This window comes from Carassius gibelio, chromosome B23 (assembly GCF_023724105.1).
Source record: "Carassius gibelio isolate Cgi1373 ecotype wild population from Czech Republic chromosome B23, carGib1.2-hapl.c, whole genome shotgun sequence".
In the NCBI taxonomy this organism is placed as follows: Eukaryota; Metazoa; Chordata; class Actinopteri; order Cypriniformes; family Cyprinidae; genus Carassius; species Carassius gibelio.
In genome coordinates this window covers 3,675,700-3,691,449 of record NC_068418.1, presented here as the reverse complement: position 1 = coordinate 3,691,449, position 15,750 = coordinate 3,675,700, and the positions used below count along the sequence as shown (strand labels likewise).

The window sequence follows — 15,750 nt, the reverse complement described above, 5'->3', positions numbered from 1 at the left end:
AGAGTGGACAAAACGTCGGTTTTATTGCAGGGTTTAGTCAGAGATTTTAATTTAGTCGACTGTTTTAAAATTTTGCATCAAAGAGAGGAGGGCTTCACCTGGTTCAGTGGTGATGGTACCAAAGCCTCTCGAATCGACTACGTGTTTACAAGGGACTGCCCGCCAACCGATGCTACATTAACCCCCCTTTTTTTCTCTAAACACCTGATGCTGTCTTGCACCCTTTCACTGCCCATGGGTGTGACGGTAGGGGGAGGGCTGTGGAAGCTGAACTGTTCCCTGTTGGAAGACAAGAATGTAATTTTAGAATATAGGGAACAGTTCAGCCAATGGCAGACCCTCCAAGACTTTTATGATACACGTGCACAGTGGTGGGAGATGGTAAAGGACCGGACGAGACAGTTTTTTAGAAAGATAGGGAAAGAAAAGAAGAGTAGGGAAAAGAAATGCATGTTGGGGTTGCAAAAAAGACTACAAAGGTATTTTAATCTTTTAAATAATGGTTTTGATTTTAACAATGAAATCCAGGATGTAAAAAAGGAAATGTCAGTTTTAGCCAATATAGAAAGTAAAGGGGTCCTTTTAAGAAGCAAAGAGAGAGAAATTGAAGAAGGGGAAAAGTGTACCAGATATTTTTTTAAGAAAATAATAACAAGGGGTGGGGGGTTAACCAGGGTTAAAACAGGGGATAGGGAGGTTAACACAACAAAAGAGATTTTAGAGGATGTGGAAAAATTTTATGGGGCTTTATATAGTTTTAAAAAGGTACACTCAGACACCGTAAAAGAAGTTTTAAATTTTGTTGAGAAAAGGGTCGACTGTCAAAATGAGATTTTAGCCCAAGATTTGAACATTTTAGAAACCCAAAAAGCTCTTGGAGGTTTTAAAAGGGGGAAGTCCCCAGGAGTGGATGGACTTCCCCTGGAGTTTTATCTAACATTTTGGGACATTTTAGGACAAGAGCTTTTGACAGTTTTTAAAGAGTTTGAGACCCTCGACAGACTTCCAGACAGTTTTAGAATAGGGATAGTTTCTTTACTTCACAAAAAAGGTGACCGGACTGACTTAAAAAACTGGAGACCCATAACACTTTTAAATTTCGATTATAAACTTTTTAGCAAAGTTTTAGCAACACGCATGTCAACTGTTTTAGAGGACGTGATTCACCCAGATCAAGCTTGTTCTGTGCCCGGAAGAAAGATAACAGACAACCTAGTGCTGATTAGAGACGCCATCTGTTACGCGAGAGACAGAAATATTCGGCTAGTAGTCCTAAATTTAGATTTTGAAAAAGCATTTGATCGAGTCTCGCACCAGTACCTCTTCCAGGTTCTGGAGAAAATGGGGTTTCCAAAGAGGTTTATAGCCTGGGTGGGACTGCTGTACAAGGGAATAGTCAGCAAAATTCTAATAAATGGGCATCTTTCCAAAGCTGTGAACATACACAGTGGTGTCCGTCAGGGATGTCCTTTATCTCCTCTTCTGTATGTGGCTTGCATCGAGCCACTGGCACAGATCTTGAGAAGGGACAAATGGATCAAAGGACTGGACGTTCCTGGGACGGGGGGACTGACGGCAACCTGTGTTTTATATATGGACGACGTAACTCTTTTAGCCACAGACGTTTTATCAATACGAAGAGCACTGGACTTGACTGACTGGTACGGTCGGGCCTCGGGCGCCAAACTCAATAGAAACAAGTCCGAGGCCCAGCTCTTCGGGCCGTGGGGAGACGTGGACACAGGAGGACTTGATTTGGTTTTTAAAGACAACGATTTTAAGATTTTAGGCGTTAAATTTGATAAAGACGGGGGTGGACGGGAAAACTGGACTGACTTGTTAGGGAAAGTTAGGAAAAGACTGGGGTTTTGGGGACTAAGACAGATGACGATGGAAGGCAAGGTTTTAATTTTTAAATCTGTGATTTTACCTCTGATTTTACTTGTCTGTTCTGTTTTTAGCCCCCCTCGGTGGTTCCTGGGGAAACTGGAGAGGGCGGTGTTTTACTTCCTGTGGGGGTCCAAGTGGGAGCGCCTGAAGAGGGAGACCATCAAGAAAAGGCCGGAGAACGGTGGAAAAGGCCTCCCAGACCCCCACCTGTTTTTAGGCAGCCGCTTCACCGCCCTGCACATTAGTTATGCCACGACCCCATCCAAAGAAAACAAGACGGCTGCAATGGCGCGATTTTGGATGGGGTCTTACCTACGAACACTGAAAATTTTACCAGTGGACTTGAAAACCCCAGTGTCTTTTAACTTGCCCAAAGAGTACAGTTTTATAAAAAAGTTTTTAAAGAAATACCTTTTAGAGAGTGAAGATGTCACCATTTTAACTCAACACAAGTCTCTCATCTCTGTTGTGCAGGACCGGGAACCGGTGAGTCCAGTTCCGGGCCTCACACCAAGTGAGGCCAAACAGGTTTGGCGGAACGCGGCTCACCCCGCTCTCCAGAACAGGCATAAGGACTTATCGTGGATGGTGGCTCATGAGATCCTCCCGGTCAGGGCGGTTATGCACTCCAGAGGCATGGCCAAAAACCCCATCTGCCCGCGGTCCGGCTGCAATTCCCCGGAGACCGTCCACCACCTGCTCTGGGAGTGCAGCACTGCGCGGGACCTGTGGGCCAAGACCGGCCCCCTGTATTTCCCGTGCCTACCAGTGGGTGGGGCCCAGTTCGGGTACCAGCTCGCCATCCTTGGGGTGGGCCGGGGCTTGAAGGACTTGACGGCACAGAAATTTACCTCGCTCTGGCTCACCCTCAACGTCATCAAGGATGCCATCTGGGCCACCAGAAACCTGCTGGTGGGGAAGCGCGTTACGGTAACCCTCCATGCATGCGAGCTAAAGGTAACATCAATGCTGCAGGGGTACCGGACGACGATATTCGGACGGGGGGGCCGGGGTCGCACGGAGAGGGTCCCGGCAGGCACCGACCCTGGCCGCCCGTAGATGCACCCTCACCACTCTGGCTACGGGAACAGCGGGCCAGCGGGCCGGAGGAGAGGGGATCTCCGCTGAGTCCATAAAGTAGCATCTCATGTCCCTGTTCTGGAGAGTGGGGTGATGACCCACTTGATAAGGACTCACCCCCGGTCTTGCACAACAGATGATTTTTAATTGGTGTTTTTTATTGTTTTATCATGAAATAGGTTTTATTAACATATATATATATATATATACGAGGCTTGTTTGCTTTTTTAAAATTTGTATTTTACTTTTGGAACTGACCGTACCTTTTAAACACACCTCAATAATGGACTTTTAAAAACAAGCAAAACACTGTGGTTTTAATCAATGCTTTTTAATAATGATTGTTTCTTTCATTTTACCATGTGTATTTATTATATATTATATTGCTTGTTTTAATGTGTGATTAAAAAGAAAATGGTGTGTGAAAACGAAAAAAATGCAAATGAAAAAAATGTAAATGGTGACAATAAAACTTTTTCGAAAGAAAAAAATCTGTTCTTATCAGTTTAATATCTGATACGTCCCCCATCCGGGGACTACATATTAAATGGATTTTTAGATCACGGAGCTGGAGCCGGGGCTTGCTCCGTCCACTCCATGCATCGGCCTGGTATTGCAGTGTCTCCAGGAACGGTGTGCTTTCCCTTTTTGGGGATTGCCATTTATTGTGTCGAATAGCAGAACAAGGAATGAGAGCTGCCATTGCAGATGCTGTGGTTTATTGCAAACTTTTTTCCTGATGTGTCCTCCTGGGGTCTTGGACTCTTCCACTAACGATGCACCCACCTGAGGTCTTGAAGTCTTTCACAGACGAGGTGGTGCATCGAATCAGGTGTGTTTGTTTAAAGAGAGTCATCTAAAACTGGCGTTGGGAAGCACCGGCCCATGAGCTTGGCAGTTTCCAGGCCAGTAACGGAAGGCACCCGTCCTTCCTTTCCTGGAGCGGGGGCGGAGGGCTAACCGTTGGTGAGGATGGTAGAGATGCAAATCAGACCTCTGGCTGACCGCCTGGGCCTTCATACTTACCTGGCAGGGGAGACACCATGATCAAGAAGGCGGTTCACCCAGGGCGAGGCTTGTCCATTGCACTCCGGCCATGCTGACCCCTGCGAATTCCCCAAATGCGGGAATCTCGACTGCATAATTTATGGTAGTGGGGGACTGCGTTCGCGCTCTCCCCTGAAATTGTTGGTGAAACAAAGCAGAAGAGGTTTTTACAGTTTTTTATTTATTTCCATTTCAGAATGGGGAGTTCTGTCACATGCGAGATACGTGTTGTGCGCCTGTGAAACAAAGTCACTTACGCTCTTGAAAAATCAGACCCTGGTGGGTAGTTTAGTTCGAACATAGCGCAGACCTTACTTTGAAAGTAGATTGGACTGACTGCAGCCTAGCTGTATCTGTCTCCATGTTGTTTGTTTGTCCTTTTTTTCGATTCGTATTAATTTTGTTGTCGCTTACAGCGCCACCTAGTGGCCTGTCGCCGCGCCCTTTTTCACCTGGCCTCGGACTGAGCCCCTGCACAGGTGTGCCGATTTGGGTGAAGGGATCTCACTCCTTCCCGGAGTTATAGCCATTCGAGCCACCTCGGACACGCCACCTTAGCACGTTTTGAGGTCCCCTCGCCAAGGTGAATGGAAATTTCCTCTTTTTTTGGATGATTATTGACAGTCAGACTCCAGAGAAGCTTTCTGTGCTGATTTGGGTGGGACTGGGCCAAATACCTGGCGCTAGGTTGCAAAAGAAGGTTTTCGACAAAATCCAAAATACCCGAAAATTTCGTCAGAGCGACGAGCCAATCTGAGACCTGCGTCTCGTTCGGCTCGAGCCAAGGATTCCGATGACATAAGGCACGTGGCTCTGCGACCAACCGTTTGGGAGTTACGAGCGATGCCGTACTTTCCGTCAGGCCGATCGGGACGAGGCCCGGTGACGTTGTAGACAGGGGAGGCTACCACCATCCCCCAGCGTTTTTAGGTCTCCCAAAACTTACCTAAGCCGAGATGGGCATCGCCGTGTCCGGCTTCCTCCCTGCTGCGTCTTAGCAGCATCGCTTCTCGGCCTTTTGGCTAAGATCACGTGGTCTGGTCGGACGGTTGAGACAGCGATCGCCTCTAGGTGGACCTTTAGGCTCGTGTGTGGCTTGTGGCACGAGTCCTCTATCCTCCAAGAGGTAAATTGACAAGCGGCTTTTAATTGGAGACGACTCGCTTTGCGGAGAATCTACTTGTTTTTAAGGTAAGAAGGTTTTATCTAATTTATTTAGTTAATTTATTGTTTGTTTTAGCCGCTGCGTGCTGGTGGTGCCTCCACCATGTCGGCTGCTCGTGCCGGCATGCGGAGGCACCACAGCGTGCGTTTTATATTCAAGGAGGTCGATGGAAAGCTTCTGGGTATGTCCCGCATGGACTTTTCCAGAAAGCTTGTTCAAAAGACCTTACATTTTAAGCCTGAAGACCTGAATTGTTTGATGACTCTGCCTCTGAACAAAGGTTTTGATTTGAGTTTTAAGACTGCTTCCCTGCTAAGTGAGTTTTGGCAAAGGTTTGAATCTGTTAAATCCCAGTTCTCTATGTTTATGGTGGAGAAACTTTCTGACAACACACTTAAAACTGTGATTGTCAGAATGTTCAATGAAACTGTGACTGGTGAAGATATATGTGTGTGGCTGGGTAGATTTTGCACTGTTCGAGGCCAGCCAGTCAAGGTGCTAGATGAAGATGGTATCTGGACATGCTCCTGGCGAATCCCCATTAAACAATGGGAGGACGCTGGGGGCTACCAGGGCCTGAAACATCTGCCCTCCATGATTGTGCTTGGAGAGAACAGAGGCTACATTCATTACCAGGGTATGCCTAAGTTATGTCGGAAATGTGGGAAATTTGGTCACTTAGCCGATGTATGCCAAGAATTAGTTTGTGGGAAGTGCAAAGAAATTGGTCACGGGTTTGAACAGTGTACCAATGGCAGGCGGTGCAATCTTTGTGGAGATTCAAACCACCTCTACAGAGATTGCCCTAAAAGTTTTGCCAACAAGCTCAAAATGGCCGCCCCACATTGGCACCAAACAAACGAAGAAAGGAAAGAGGAGGCGGTCCCTGAGGTTTTGGCGGGAATTTCAAATTCCCAGCCAGCCTCAGGGATTGGGCAGGAAGGAGGAAGTGGGGCGGCCATAGGGGCGGAGTCAGATATTGAAATGGAAAAAGGCACGGAAGGAGAAGTGACCGAGGGAGAAACAAGCTCCTCCCTACAAACGGTGTCAGAGTTGGTGCAGGAATCCAGTGGGAGTGAATTTGAGTGTTCACTCCAAAATGCTCAAGTGCAAAAAAGACCTGCGGGATCTCCTCTGGTGGAAACCGAGGAGAAAAAAGCTAGGGCAGCACAGCGGCTTGATAGTTCCGATTTGGAAGATCAAGAACGCATGTGGCCCCTAGAGTCCCCAAATGAGGTATCTTTTTTGCACATCAAGCTAAGAACATCGTCGCCTAGGGAGTTACAAGAGGATTTCTCTGTAGCACCCGAGGCGTCGAGCACCTGCTCTCCAGGACCCAGTTCATCTGTGAGAAAGGAAGGGCAGGTGAAACAAGATAAAACATGATTTTAAGTATATTTTTGTAGTCTTTATGTCTTCTGTTTAAATGTCTCATACTGTTTTAACCATACTGCTCATGGCCCTCACTATCTCTACCATTAATGTAAGAAGTGTGAGGTCCACCTTACGAGCACAGAGCATTTTATCCTTTTTAAAGTGTTTTAAGTCAGATTTGTTTTTACTGCAAGAGTGTGCTCTGCCCTTTTTAAATAGTTACAGAAAGTTGGAGGAGATGTGGACCATGGGGCCCTCAATATGGAGTGGCTCCAACTTCAACAAGAATGACGGTGTCGCTATTTTAATCAACAATTCAAACATCACGGTGAAGGATAGCACTGTGGTGAGGGAAGGGCGGGCTCTTTTAGCAAACCTGACTTTTTTAGGGAGGGATTTTAAGGTTCTTAATGTGTATGGTTTTACAGAAAAAAATGACAGATATGAGCTTTTAGAAGACCTGCAGCCCCACATGTTAGGCAGGGCTCCCCTAATAGTAGCAGGGGATTTTAACTGTGTTTTATCCAAAACAGATAGGAAGAGAGTAGGAGAAGATTTTAAGGTCGATAAGACATCGGTTTTATTGCAAAATTTAGTCAAGGATTTTAAGTTAGTTGACTGTTTTAAACAATTGCATCAAAGAGAGGAGGGCTTCACCTGGTTCAGTGGTGATGGCACCAGAGCCTCTCGAATTGACTATGTTTTTACAAGGGACTGCCCGCCAACCGATGCAACATTGACCCCTCCCTTTTTTTCTGATCACATGATACTGTCTTGCACCCTTTCACTTTCCATGGGTGTGACGGTAGGAGGAGGGCTGTGGAAGATGAACTGCTCCCTATTAGAGGATGAAGAAGTGGTTAGAGAGTATAGGGAGCAGTTCAGCCAATGGCAGACCCTCCAAGACTTTTATGATACACGTGCACAGTGGTGGGAAGTGGTTAAGGACCGGACAAGACAGTTTTTTAGAAATATAGGGAAAAGGAAAAAGAACAGGGAAAGAAGACACATGATGGGGCTGCAAAAAAGACTGCAGAGATATTTTAACCTTTTAAACAGTGGATTGGATTTTACAGAAGAGATAAAAGAAGTCAAGAAAGAAATGTCAGTTTTATTCGAAGTTCAGAGTAGGGGTGTTATTTTAAGATGTAAAGAAAGAGAAATAGAAGAAGGGGAGAAATGCACAAGATACTTTTTTAAAAAAATTATTACACGGGGTGGGTCAATCTCTGCTTTGAAGACTTTTACCGGGAGGGAAGCAAGCGGCACAAAAGAGATTTTAAATGAAACTGAAAACTTTTATAATAATTTATATAGTGCAAAAGAGGCTCATAATGGGGTTTTAGAGGAAGTTTTAACCTTTTTAAATAAAAAGGTAAAGAGCCCAGATGTGCTTTTATCCCAGGATTTTACAGTTTTAGAAATTCAGAAAGCTTTAAAACATTTTAAAAAAGGGAAGTCCCCTGGCATTGACGGACTTCCCTTTGAATTTTATCTGACTTTCTGGGACATTTTAGCACACGAACTGTTGACCGTTTTTAAAGAATTTGAGACTCTTGACAGACTTCCTGACAGCTTTAGAGTAGGGATAGTTTCATTATTACATAAGAAAGGAGACAAGACTGACTTGAAAAACTGGCGACCAATCACGCTTTTAAATTTTGATTGTAAACTTTTTAGTAAGATTTTAGCAACACGCATGTCGACTGTTTTAGAGGACGTGATCCACCCGGATCAAGGTTGTGCTGTGCCCGGAAGAAAGATAACAGACAACCTAGTGCTGATTAGAGACGCCATCTGTTACGCGAGAGACAGAAATATTCGGCTAGTAGTCCTAAATTTAGATTTTGAAAAAGCATTTGATCGAGTCTCGCACCAGTACCTCTTCCAGGTTCTGGAGAAAATGGGGTTTCCAAAGAGGTTTATAGCCTGGGTGGGACTGCTGTACAAGGGAATAGTCAGCAAAATTCTAATAAATGGGCATCTTTCCAAAGCTGTGGACATACACAGTGGTGTCCGTCAGGGATGTCCTTTATCTCCTCTTCTGTATGTGGCTTGCATCGAGCCACTGGCACAGATCTTGAGAAGGGACAAATGGATCAAAGGACTGGACGTTCCTGGGACGGGGGGACTGACGGCGACCTGTGTTTTATATATGGACGACGTAACTCTTTTAGCCACAGACGTTTTATCAATACGAAGAGCACTGGACTTGACTGACTGGTACGGTCGGGCCTCGGGCGCCAAACTCAATAGAAACAAGTCCGAGGCCCAGCTCTTTGGGCCGTGGGGAGACGTGGACACAGGAGGACTTGATTTGGTTTTTAAAGACAACGATTTTAAGATTTTAGGCGTTAAATTTGATAAAGACGGGGGTGGACGGGAAAACTGGACTGACTTGTTAGGGAAAGTTAGGAAAAGACTGGGGTTTTGGGGACTAAGACAGATGACGATGGAAGGCAAGGTTTTAATTTTTAAATCTGTGATTTTACCTCTGATTTTACTTGTCTGTTCTGTTTTTAGCCCCCCTCGGTGGTTCCTGGGGAAACTGGAGAGGGCGGTGTTTTACTTCCTGTGGGGGTCCAAGTGGGAGCGCCTGAAGAGGGAGACCATCAAGAAAAGGCCGGAGAACGGTGGAAAAGGCCTCCCAGACCCCCACCTGTTTTTAGGCAGCCGCTTCACCGCCCTGCACATTAGTTATGCCACGACCCCATCCAAAGAAAACAAGACGGCTGCAATGGCGCGATTTTGGATGGGGTCTTACCTACGAACACTGAAAATTTTACCAGTGGACTTGAAAACCCCAGTGTCTTTTAACTTGCCCAAAGAGTACAGTTTTATAAAAAAGTTTTTAAAGAAATACCTTTTAGAGAGTGAAGATGTCACCATTTTAACTCAACACAAGTCTCTCATCTCTGTTGTGCAGGACCGGGAACCGGTGAGTCCAGTTCCGGGCCTCACACCAAGTGAGGCCAAACAAGTTTGGCGGAACGCGGCTCACCCCGCTCTCCAGAACAGGCACAAGGACTTATCGTGGATGGTGGCTCATGAGATCCTCCCGGTCAGGGCGGTTATGCACTCCAGAGGCATGGCCAAAAACCCCATCTGCCCGCGGTCCGGCTGCAATTCCCCGGAGACCGTCCACCACCTGCTCTGGGAGTGCAGCACTGCGCGGGACCTGTGGGCCAAGACCGGCCCCCTGTATTTCCCGTGCCTACCAGCGGGTGGGGCCCAGTTCGGGTACCAGCTCGCCATCCTTGGGGTGGGCCGGGGCTTGAAGGACTTGACGGCACAGAAATTTACCTCGCTCTGGCTCACCCTCAACGTCATCAAGGATGCCATCTGGGCCACCAGAAACCTGCTGGTGGGGAAGCGCGTTACGGTAACCCTCCATGCATGCGAGCTAAAGGTAACATCAATGCTGCAGGGGTACCGGACGACGATATTCGGACGGGGGGGCCGGGGTCGCACGGAGAGGGTCCCGGCAGGCACCGACCCTGGCCGCCCGTAGATGCACCCTCACCACTCTGGCTACGGGAACAGCGGGCCAGCGGGCCGGAGGAGAGGGGATCTCCGCTGAGTCCATAAAGTAGCATCTCATGTCCCTGTTCTGGAGAGTGGGGTGATGACCCACTTGATAAGGACTCACCCCCGGTCTTGCACAACAGATGATTTTTAATTGGTGTTTTTTATTGTGTTTTATCATGAAATAGGTTTTATTAACATATATATATATATATATATATATACGAGGCTTGTTTGCTTTTTTTAAAATTTGTATTTTACTTTTGGAACTGACCGCACCTTTTAAACACACCTCAATAATGGACTTTTAAAAACAAGCAAAACACTGTGGTTTTAATCAAATGCTTTTTAACAATGATTGTTTCTTTCATTTTACCATGTGTAATTATTATATATTATATTGCTTGTTTTAATGTGTGATTAAAAAGAAAATGGTGTGTGAAAAAAAAAAATGCAAATGGAAAAAATGTAAATGGTGACAATAAAACTTCTTCGAAAAAAAATCTGTTCTTATCAGTTTAATATCTGATACGTCCCCCATCCGGGGACTACATATTAAATGGATTTTTAGATCACGGAGCTGGAGCCGGGGCTTGCTCCGTCCACTCCATGCATCGGCCTGGTATTGCAGTGTCTCCAGGAACGGTGTGCTTTCCCTTTTTGGGGATTGCCATTTATTGTGTCGAATAGCAGAACAAGGAATGAGAGCTGCCATTGCAGATGCTGTGGTTTATTGCAAACTTTTTTCCTGATGTGTCCTCCTGGGGTCTTGGACTCTTCCACTAACGATGCACCCACCTGAGGTCTTGAAGTGGTGGTGCATCTAGACGAGGTGGTGCATCGAATCAGGTGTGTTTGTTTAAAGAGAGTCATCTAAAACTGGCGTTGGGAAGCACCGGCCCATGAGCTTGGCAGTTTCCAGGCCAGTAACGGAAGGCACCCGTCCTTCCTTTCCTGGAGCGGGGGCGGAGGGCTAACCGTTGGTGAGGATGGTAGAGATGCAAATCAGACCTCTGGCTGACCGCCTGCGCCTTCATACTTACCTGGCAGGGGAGACACCATGATCAAGAAGGCGGTTCACCCAGGGCGAGGCTTGTCCATTGCACTCCGGCCATGCTGACCCCTGCGAATTCCCCAAATGCGGGAATCTCGACTGCATAATTTATGGTAGTGGGGGACTGCGTTCGCGCTCTCCCCTGAAATTGTTGGTGAAACAAAGCAGAAGAGGTTTTTACAGTTTTTTATTTATTTCCATTTCAGAATGGGGAGTTCTGTCACATGCGAGATACGTGTTGTGCGCCTGTGAAACAAAGTCACTTACGCTCTTGAAAAATCAGACCCTGGTGGGTAGTTTAGTTCGAACATAGCGCAGACCTTACTTTGAAAGTAGATTGGACTGACTGCAGCCTAGCTGTATCTGTCTCCATGTTGTTTGTTTGTCCTTTTTTTCGATTCGTATTAATTTTGTTGTCGCTTACAGCGCCACCTAGTGGCCTGTCGCCGCGCCCTTTTTCACCTGGCCTCGGACTGAGCCCCTGCACAGGTGTGCCGATTTGGGTGAAGGGATCTCACTCCTTCCCGGAGTTATAGCCATTCGAGCCACCTCGGACACGCCACCTTAGCACGTTTTGAGGTCCCCTCGCCAAGGTGAATGGAAATTTCCTCTTTTTTTGGATGATTATTGACAGTCAGACTCCAGAGAAGCTTTCTGTGCTGATTTGGGTGGGACTGGGCCAAATACCTGGCGCTAGGTTGCAAAAGAAGGTTTTCGACAAAATCCAAAATACCCGAAAATTTCGTCAGAGCGACGAGCCAATCTGAGACCTGCGTCTCGTTCGGCTCGAGCCAAGGATTCCGATGACATAAGGCACGTGGCTCTGCGACCAACCGTTTGGGAGTTACGAGCGATGCCGTACTTTCCGTCGCTGCAGTTCCACCGTCAGGCCGATCGGGACAAGGCCCGGTGACGTTGCAGACAGGGGAGGGTACTACGATCCCGCAGTGTTTCGGGTGTTTTCATCTTTGTTTGATTGTCTTTTTACATTACATTTTCCCTATTTTTCAGCTTACGGCGCCACCTACTGGCCTGTCGCCACGCCCCTTTTCGAGCCACCTCGGACACGCCACCTTAGCACGTTTTGAGGTCCCCTCGCCAAGGTGAATGGAAATTTCCTCTTTTTTTGGATGATTATTGACAGTCAGACTCCAGAGAAGCTTTCTGTGCTGATTTGGGTGGGACTGGGCCAAATACCTGGCGCTAGGTTGCAAAAGAAGGTTTTCGACAAAATCCAAAATACCCGAAAATTTCGTCAGAGCGACGAGCCAATCTGAGACCTGCGTCTCGTTCGGCTCGAGCCAAGGATTCCGATGACATAAGGCACGTGGCTCTGCGACCAACCGTTTGGGAGTTACGAGCGATGCCGTACTTTCCGTCGCTGCAGTTCCACCGTCAGGCCGATCGGGACAAGGCCCGGTGACGTTGCAGACAGGGGAGGGTACTACGATCCCGCAGTGTTTCGGGTGTTTTCATCTTTGTTTGATTGTCTTTTTACATTACATTTTCCCTATTTTTCAGCTTACGGCGCCACCTACTGGCCTGTCGCCACGCCCCTTTTCACCTGGCCTCGGACTGAGCCCCTGCACAGGTGTGCCGATTTGGGTGAAGGGATCTCACTCCTTCCCGGAGTTATAGCCATTCGAGCCACCTCGGACACGCCACCTTAGCACGTTTTGAGGTCCCCTCGCCAAGGTGAATGGAAATTTCCTCTTTTTTTGGATGATTATTGACAGTCAGACTCCAAAGAAGCTTTCTGTGCTGATTTGGGTGGGACTGGGCCAAATACCTGGCGCTAGGTTGCAAAAGAAGGTTTTCGACAAAATCCAAAATACCCGAAAATTTCGTCAGAGCGACGAGCCAATCTGAGACCGGCGTCTCGTTCGGCTCGAGCCAAGGATTCCGATGACATAAGGCACGTGGCTCTGCGACCAACCGTTTGGGAGTTACGAGCGATGCCGTACTTTCCGTCAGGCCGATCGGGACGAGGCCCGGTGACGTTGTAGACAGGGGAGGCTACCACCATCCCCCAGCGTTTTTAGGTCTCCCAAAACTTACCAAAGCCGAGATGGGCATCGCCGTGTCCGGCTTCCTCCCTGCTGCGTCTTAGCAGCATCGCTTCTCGGCCTTTTGGCTAAGATCAAGTGTAGTATCTGTTCTTATCAGTTTAATATCTGATACGTCCCCCATCCGGGGACTACATATTAAATGGATTTTTAGATCACGGAGCTGGAGCCGGGGCTTGCTCCGTCCACTCCATGCATCGGCCTGGTATTGCAGTGTCTCCAGGAACGGTGTGCTTTCCCTTTTTGGGGATTGCCATTTATTGTGTCGAATAGCAGAACAAGGAATGAGAGCTGCCATTGCAGATGCTGTGGTTTATTGCAAACTTTTTTCCTGATGTGTCCTCCTGGGGTCTTGGACTCTTCCACTAACGATGCACCCACCTGAGGTCTTGAAGTGGTGGTGCATCTAGACGAGGTGGTGCATCGAATCAGGTGTGTTTGTTTAAAGAGAGTCATCTAAAACTGGCGTTGGGAAGCACCGGCCCATGAGCTTGGCAGTTTCCAGGCCAGTAACGGAAGGCACCCGTCCTTCCTTTCCTGGAGCGGGGGCGGAGGGCTAACCGTTGGTGAGGATGGTAGAGATGCAAATCAGACCTCTGGCTGACCGCCTGCGCCTTCATACTTACCTGGCAGGGGAGACACCATGATCAAGAAGGCGGTTCACCCAGGGCGAGGCTTGTCCATTGCACTCCGGCCATGCTGACCCCTGCGAATTCCCCAAATGCGGGAATCTCGACTGCATAATTTATGGTAGTGGGGGACTGCGTTCGCGCTCTCCCCTGAAATTGTTGGTGAAACAAAGCAGAAGAGGTTTTTACAGTTTTTTATTTATTTCCATTTCAGAATGGGGAGTTCTGTCACATGCGAGATACGTGTTGTGCGCCTGTGAAACAAAGTCACTTACGCTCTTGAAAAATCAGACCCTGGTGGGTAGTTTAGTTCGAACATAGCGCAGACCTTACTTTGAAAGTAGATTGGACTGACTGCAGCCTAGCTGTATCTGTCTCCATGTTGTTTGTTTGTCCTTTTTTTCGATTCGTATTAATTTTGTTGTCGCTTACAGCGCCACCTAGTGGCCTGTCGCCGCGCCCTTTTTCACCTGGCCTCGGACTGAGCCCCTGCACAGGTGTGCCGATTTGGGTGAAGGGATCTCACTCCTTCCCGGAGTTATAGCCATTCGAGCCACCTCGGACACGCCACCTTAGCACGTTTTGAGGTCCCCTCGCCAAGGTGAATGGAAATTTCCTCTTTTTTTGGATGATTATTGACAGTCAGACTCCAGAGAAGCTTTCTGTGCTGATTTGGGTGGGACTGGGCCAAATACCTGGCGCTAGGTTGCAAAAGAAGGTTTTCGACAAAATCCAAAATACCCGAAAATTTCGTCAGAGCGACGAGCCAATCTGAGACCTGCGTCTCGTTCGGCTCGAGCCAAGGATTCCGATGACATAAGGCACGTGGCTCTGCGACCAACCGTTTGGGAGTTACGAGCGATGCCGTACTTTCCGTCGCTGCAGTTCCACCGTCAGGCCGATCGGGACAAGGCCCGGTGACGTTGCAGACAGGGGAGGGTACTACGATCCCGCAGTGTTTCGGGTGTTTTCATCTTTGTTTGATTGTCTTTTTACATTACATTTTCCCTATTTTTCAGCTTACGGCGCCACCTACTGGCCTGTCGCCACGCCCCTTTTCACCTGGCCTCGGACTGAGCCCCTGCACAGGTGTGCCAATTTGGGTGAAGGGATCTCACTCCTTCCCGGAGTTATAGCCATTCGAGCCACCTCGGACACGCCACCTTAGCACGTTTTGAGGTCCCCTCGCCAAGGTGAATGGAAATTTCCTCTTTTTTTGGATGATTATTGACAGTCAGACTCCAAAGAAGCTTTCTGTGCTGATTTGGGTGGGACTGGGCCAAATACCTGGCGCTAGGTTGCAAAAGAAGGTTTTCGACAAAATCCAAAATACCCGAAAATTTCGTCAGAGCGACGAGCCAATCTGAGACCGGCGTCTCGTTCGGCTCGAGCCAAGGATTCCGATGACATAAGGCACGTGGCTCTGCGACCAACCGTTTGGGAGTTACGAGCGATGCCGTACTTTCCGTCAGGCCGATCGGGACGAGGCCCGGTGACGTTGTAGACAGGGGAGGCTACCACCATCCCCCAGCGTTTTTAGGTCTCCCAAAACTTACCAAAGCCGAGATGGGCATCGCCGTGTCCGGCTTCCTCCCTGCTGCGTCTTAGCAGCATCGCTTCTCGCCCTTTTGGCTAAGATCAAGTGTAGTATCTGTTCTTATCAGTTTAATATCTGATACGTCCCCCATCCGGGGACTACATATTAAATGGATTTTTAGATCACGGAGCTGGAGCCGGGGCTTGCTCCGTCCACTCCATGCATCGGCCTGGTATTGCAGTGTCTCCAGGAACGGTGTGCTTTCCCTTTTTGGGGATTGCCATTTATTGTGTCGAATAGCAGAACAAGGAATGAGAGCTGCCATTGCAGATGCTGTGGTTTATTGCAAACTTTTTTCCTGATGTGTCCTCCTGGGGTCTTGG

General features: G+C 47.9%; 3 protein-coding genes, 5 non-coding genes and 2 pseudogenes across 9 annotated transcripts in view; all 10 read left to right on the top strand.

Annotated features, from left to right (window-relative positions):
- The window catches only part of LOC128011136 (uncharacterized), a 99,918-nt gene extending 89,479 nt beyond the window's left edge, over positions 1 to 10,439 (top strand). Inside the window, exon 3 of the transcript XR_008182475.1 lies at positions 10,270 to 10,439. The gene's annotated coding sequence lies outside the window, so the exon portion shown is untranslated. The remainder of the gene's footprint in view (positions 1 to 10,269) is intronic.
- The window catches only part of LOC128011143 (uncharacterized), a 168,918-nt gene that overhangs the window by 74,088 nt on the left and 79,080 nt on the right, over positions 1 to 15,750 (top strand). The window lies entirely within an intron of this gene.
- Positions 3,439 to 3,614, top strand: LOC128012652 (uncharacterized; annotated as a pseudogene).
- Positions 3,989 to 4,152, top strand: LOC128012362 (U1 spliceosomal RNA). Its single transcript, XR_008182885.1, has one exon. It is a non-coding gene; the product is annotated as a U1 spliceosomal RNA (small nuclear RNA).
- The window catches only part of LOC128011139 (uncharacterized), a 55,121-nt gene continuing 44,381 nt past the window's right edge, over positions 5,011 to 15,750 (top strand). Inside the window, exons 1-2 of one of the 2 annotated variants that reach the window (XM_052593265.1) lie at positions 5,012 to 5,208; positions 9,080 to 10,259. In XM_052593265.1, coding sequence (XP_052449225.1) covers positions 9,294 to 10,067 — 774 coding nt within the window. In that variant the 5' untranslated portion in view covers positions 5,012 to 5,208; positions 9,080 to 9,293 and the 3' untranslated portion in view covers positions 10,068 to 10,259. Of the gene's footprint in view, positions 5,209 to 9,079; positions 10,260 to 15,750 lie in introns of those variants that run through there. The other variant, XM_052593266.1, reaches the window with a different exon arrangement.
- On the top strand, positions 10,565 to 10,737 carry LOC128012671 (uncharacterized; annotated as a pseudogene).
- On the top strand, positions 11,117 to 11,280 carry LOC128012361 (U1 spliceosomal RNA). Its single transcript, XR_008182884.1, has one exon. It is a non-coding gene; the product is annotated as a U1 spliceosomal RNA (small nuclear RNA).
- Positions 13,250 to 13,440, top strand: LOC128012590 (U2 spliceosomal RNA). The gene has a single exon (XR_008183113.1). It is a non-coding gene; the product is annotated as a U2 spliceosomal RNA (small nuclear RNA).
- On the top strand, positions 13,820 to 13,983 carry LOC128012360 (U1 spliceosomal RNA). The gene has a single exon (XR_008182883.1). It is a non-coding gene; the product is annotated as a U1 spliceosomal RNA (small nuclear RNA).
- LOC128012638 (U2 spliceosomal RNA) lies at positions 15,443 to 15,633 on the top strand. The gene has a single exon (XR_008183161.1). It is a non-coding gene; the product is annotated as a U2 spliceosomal RNA (small nuclear RNA).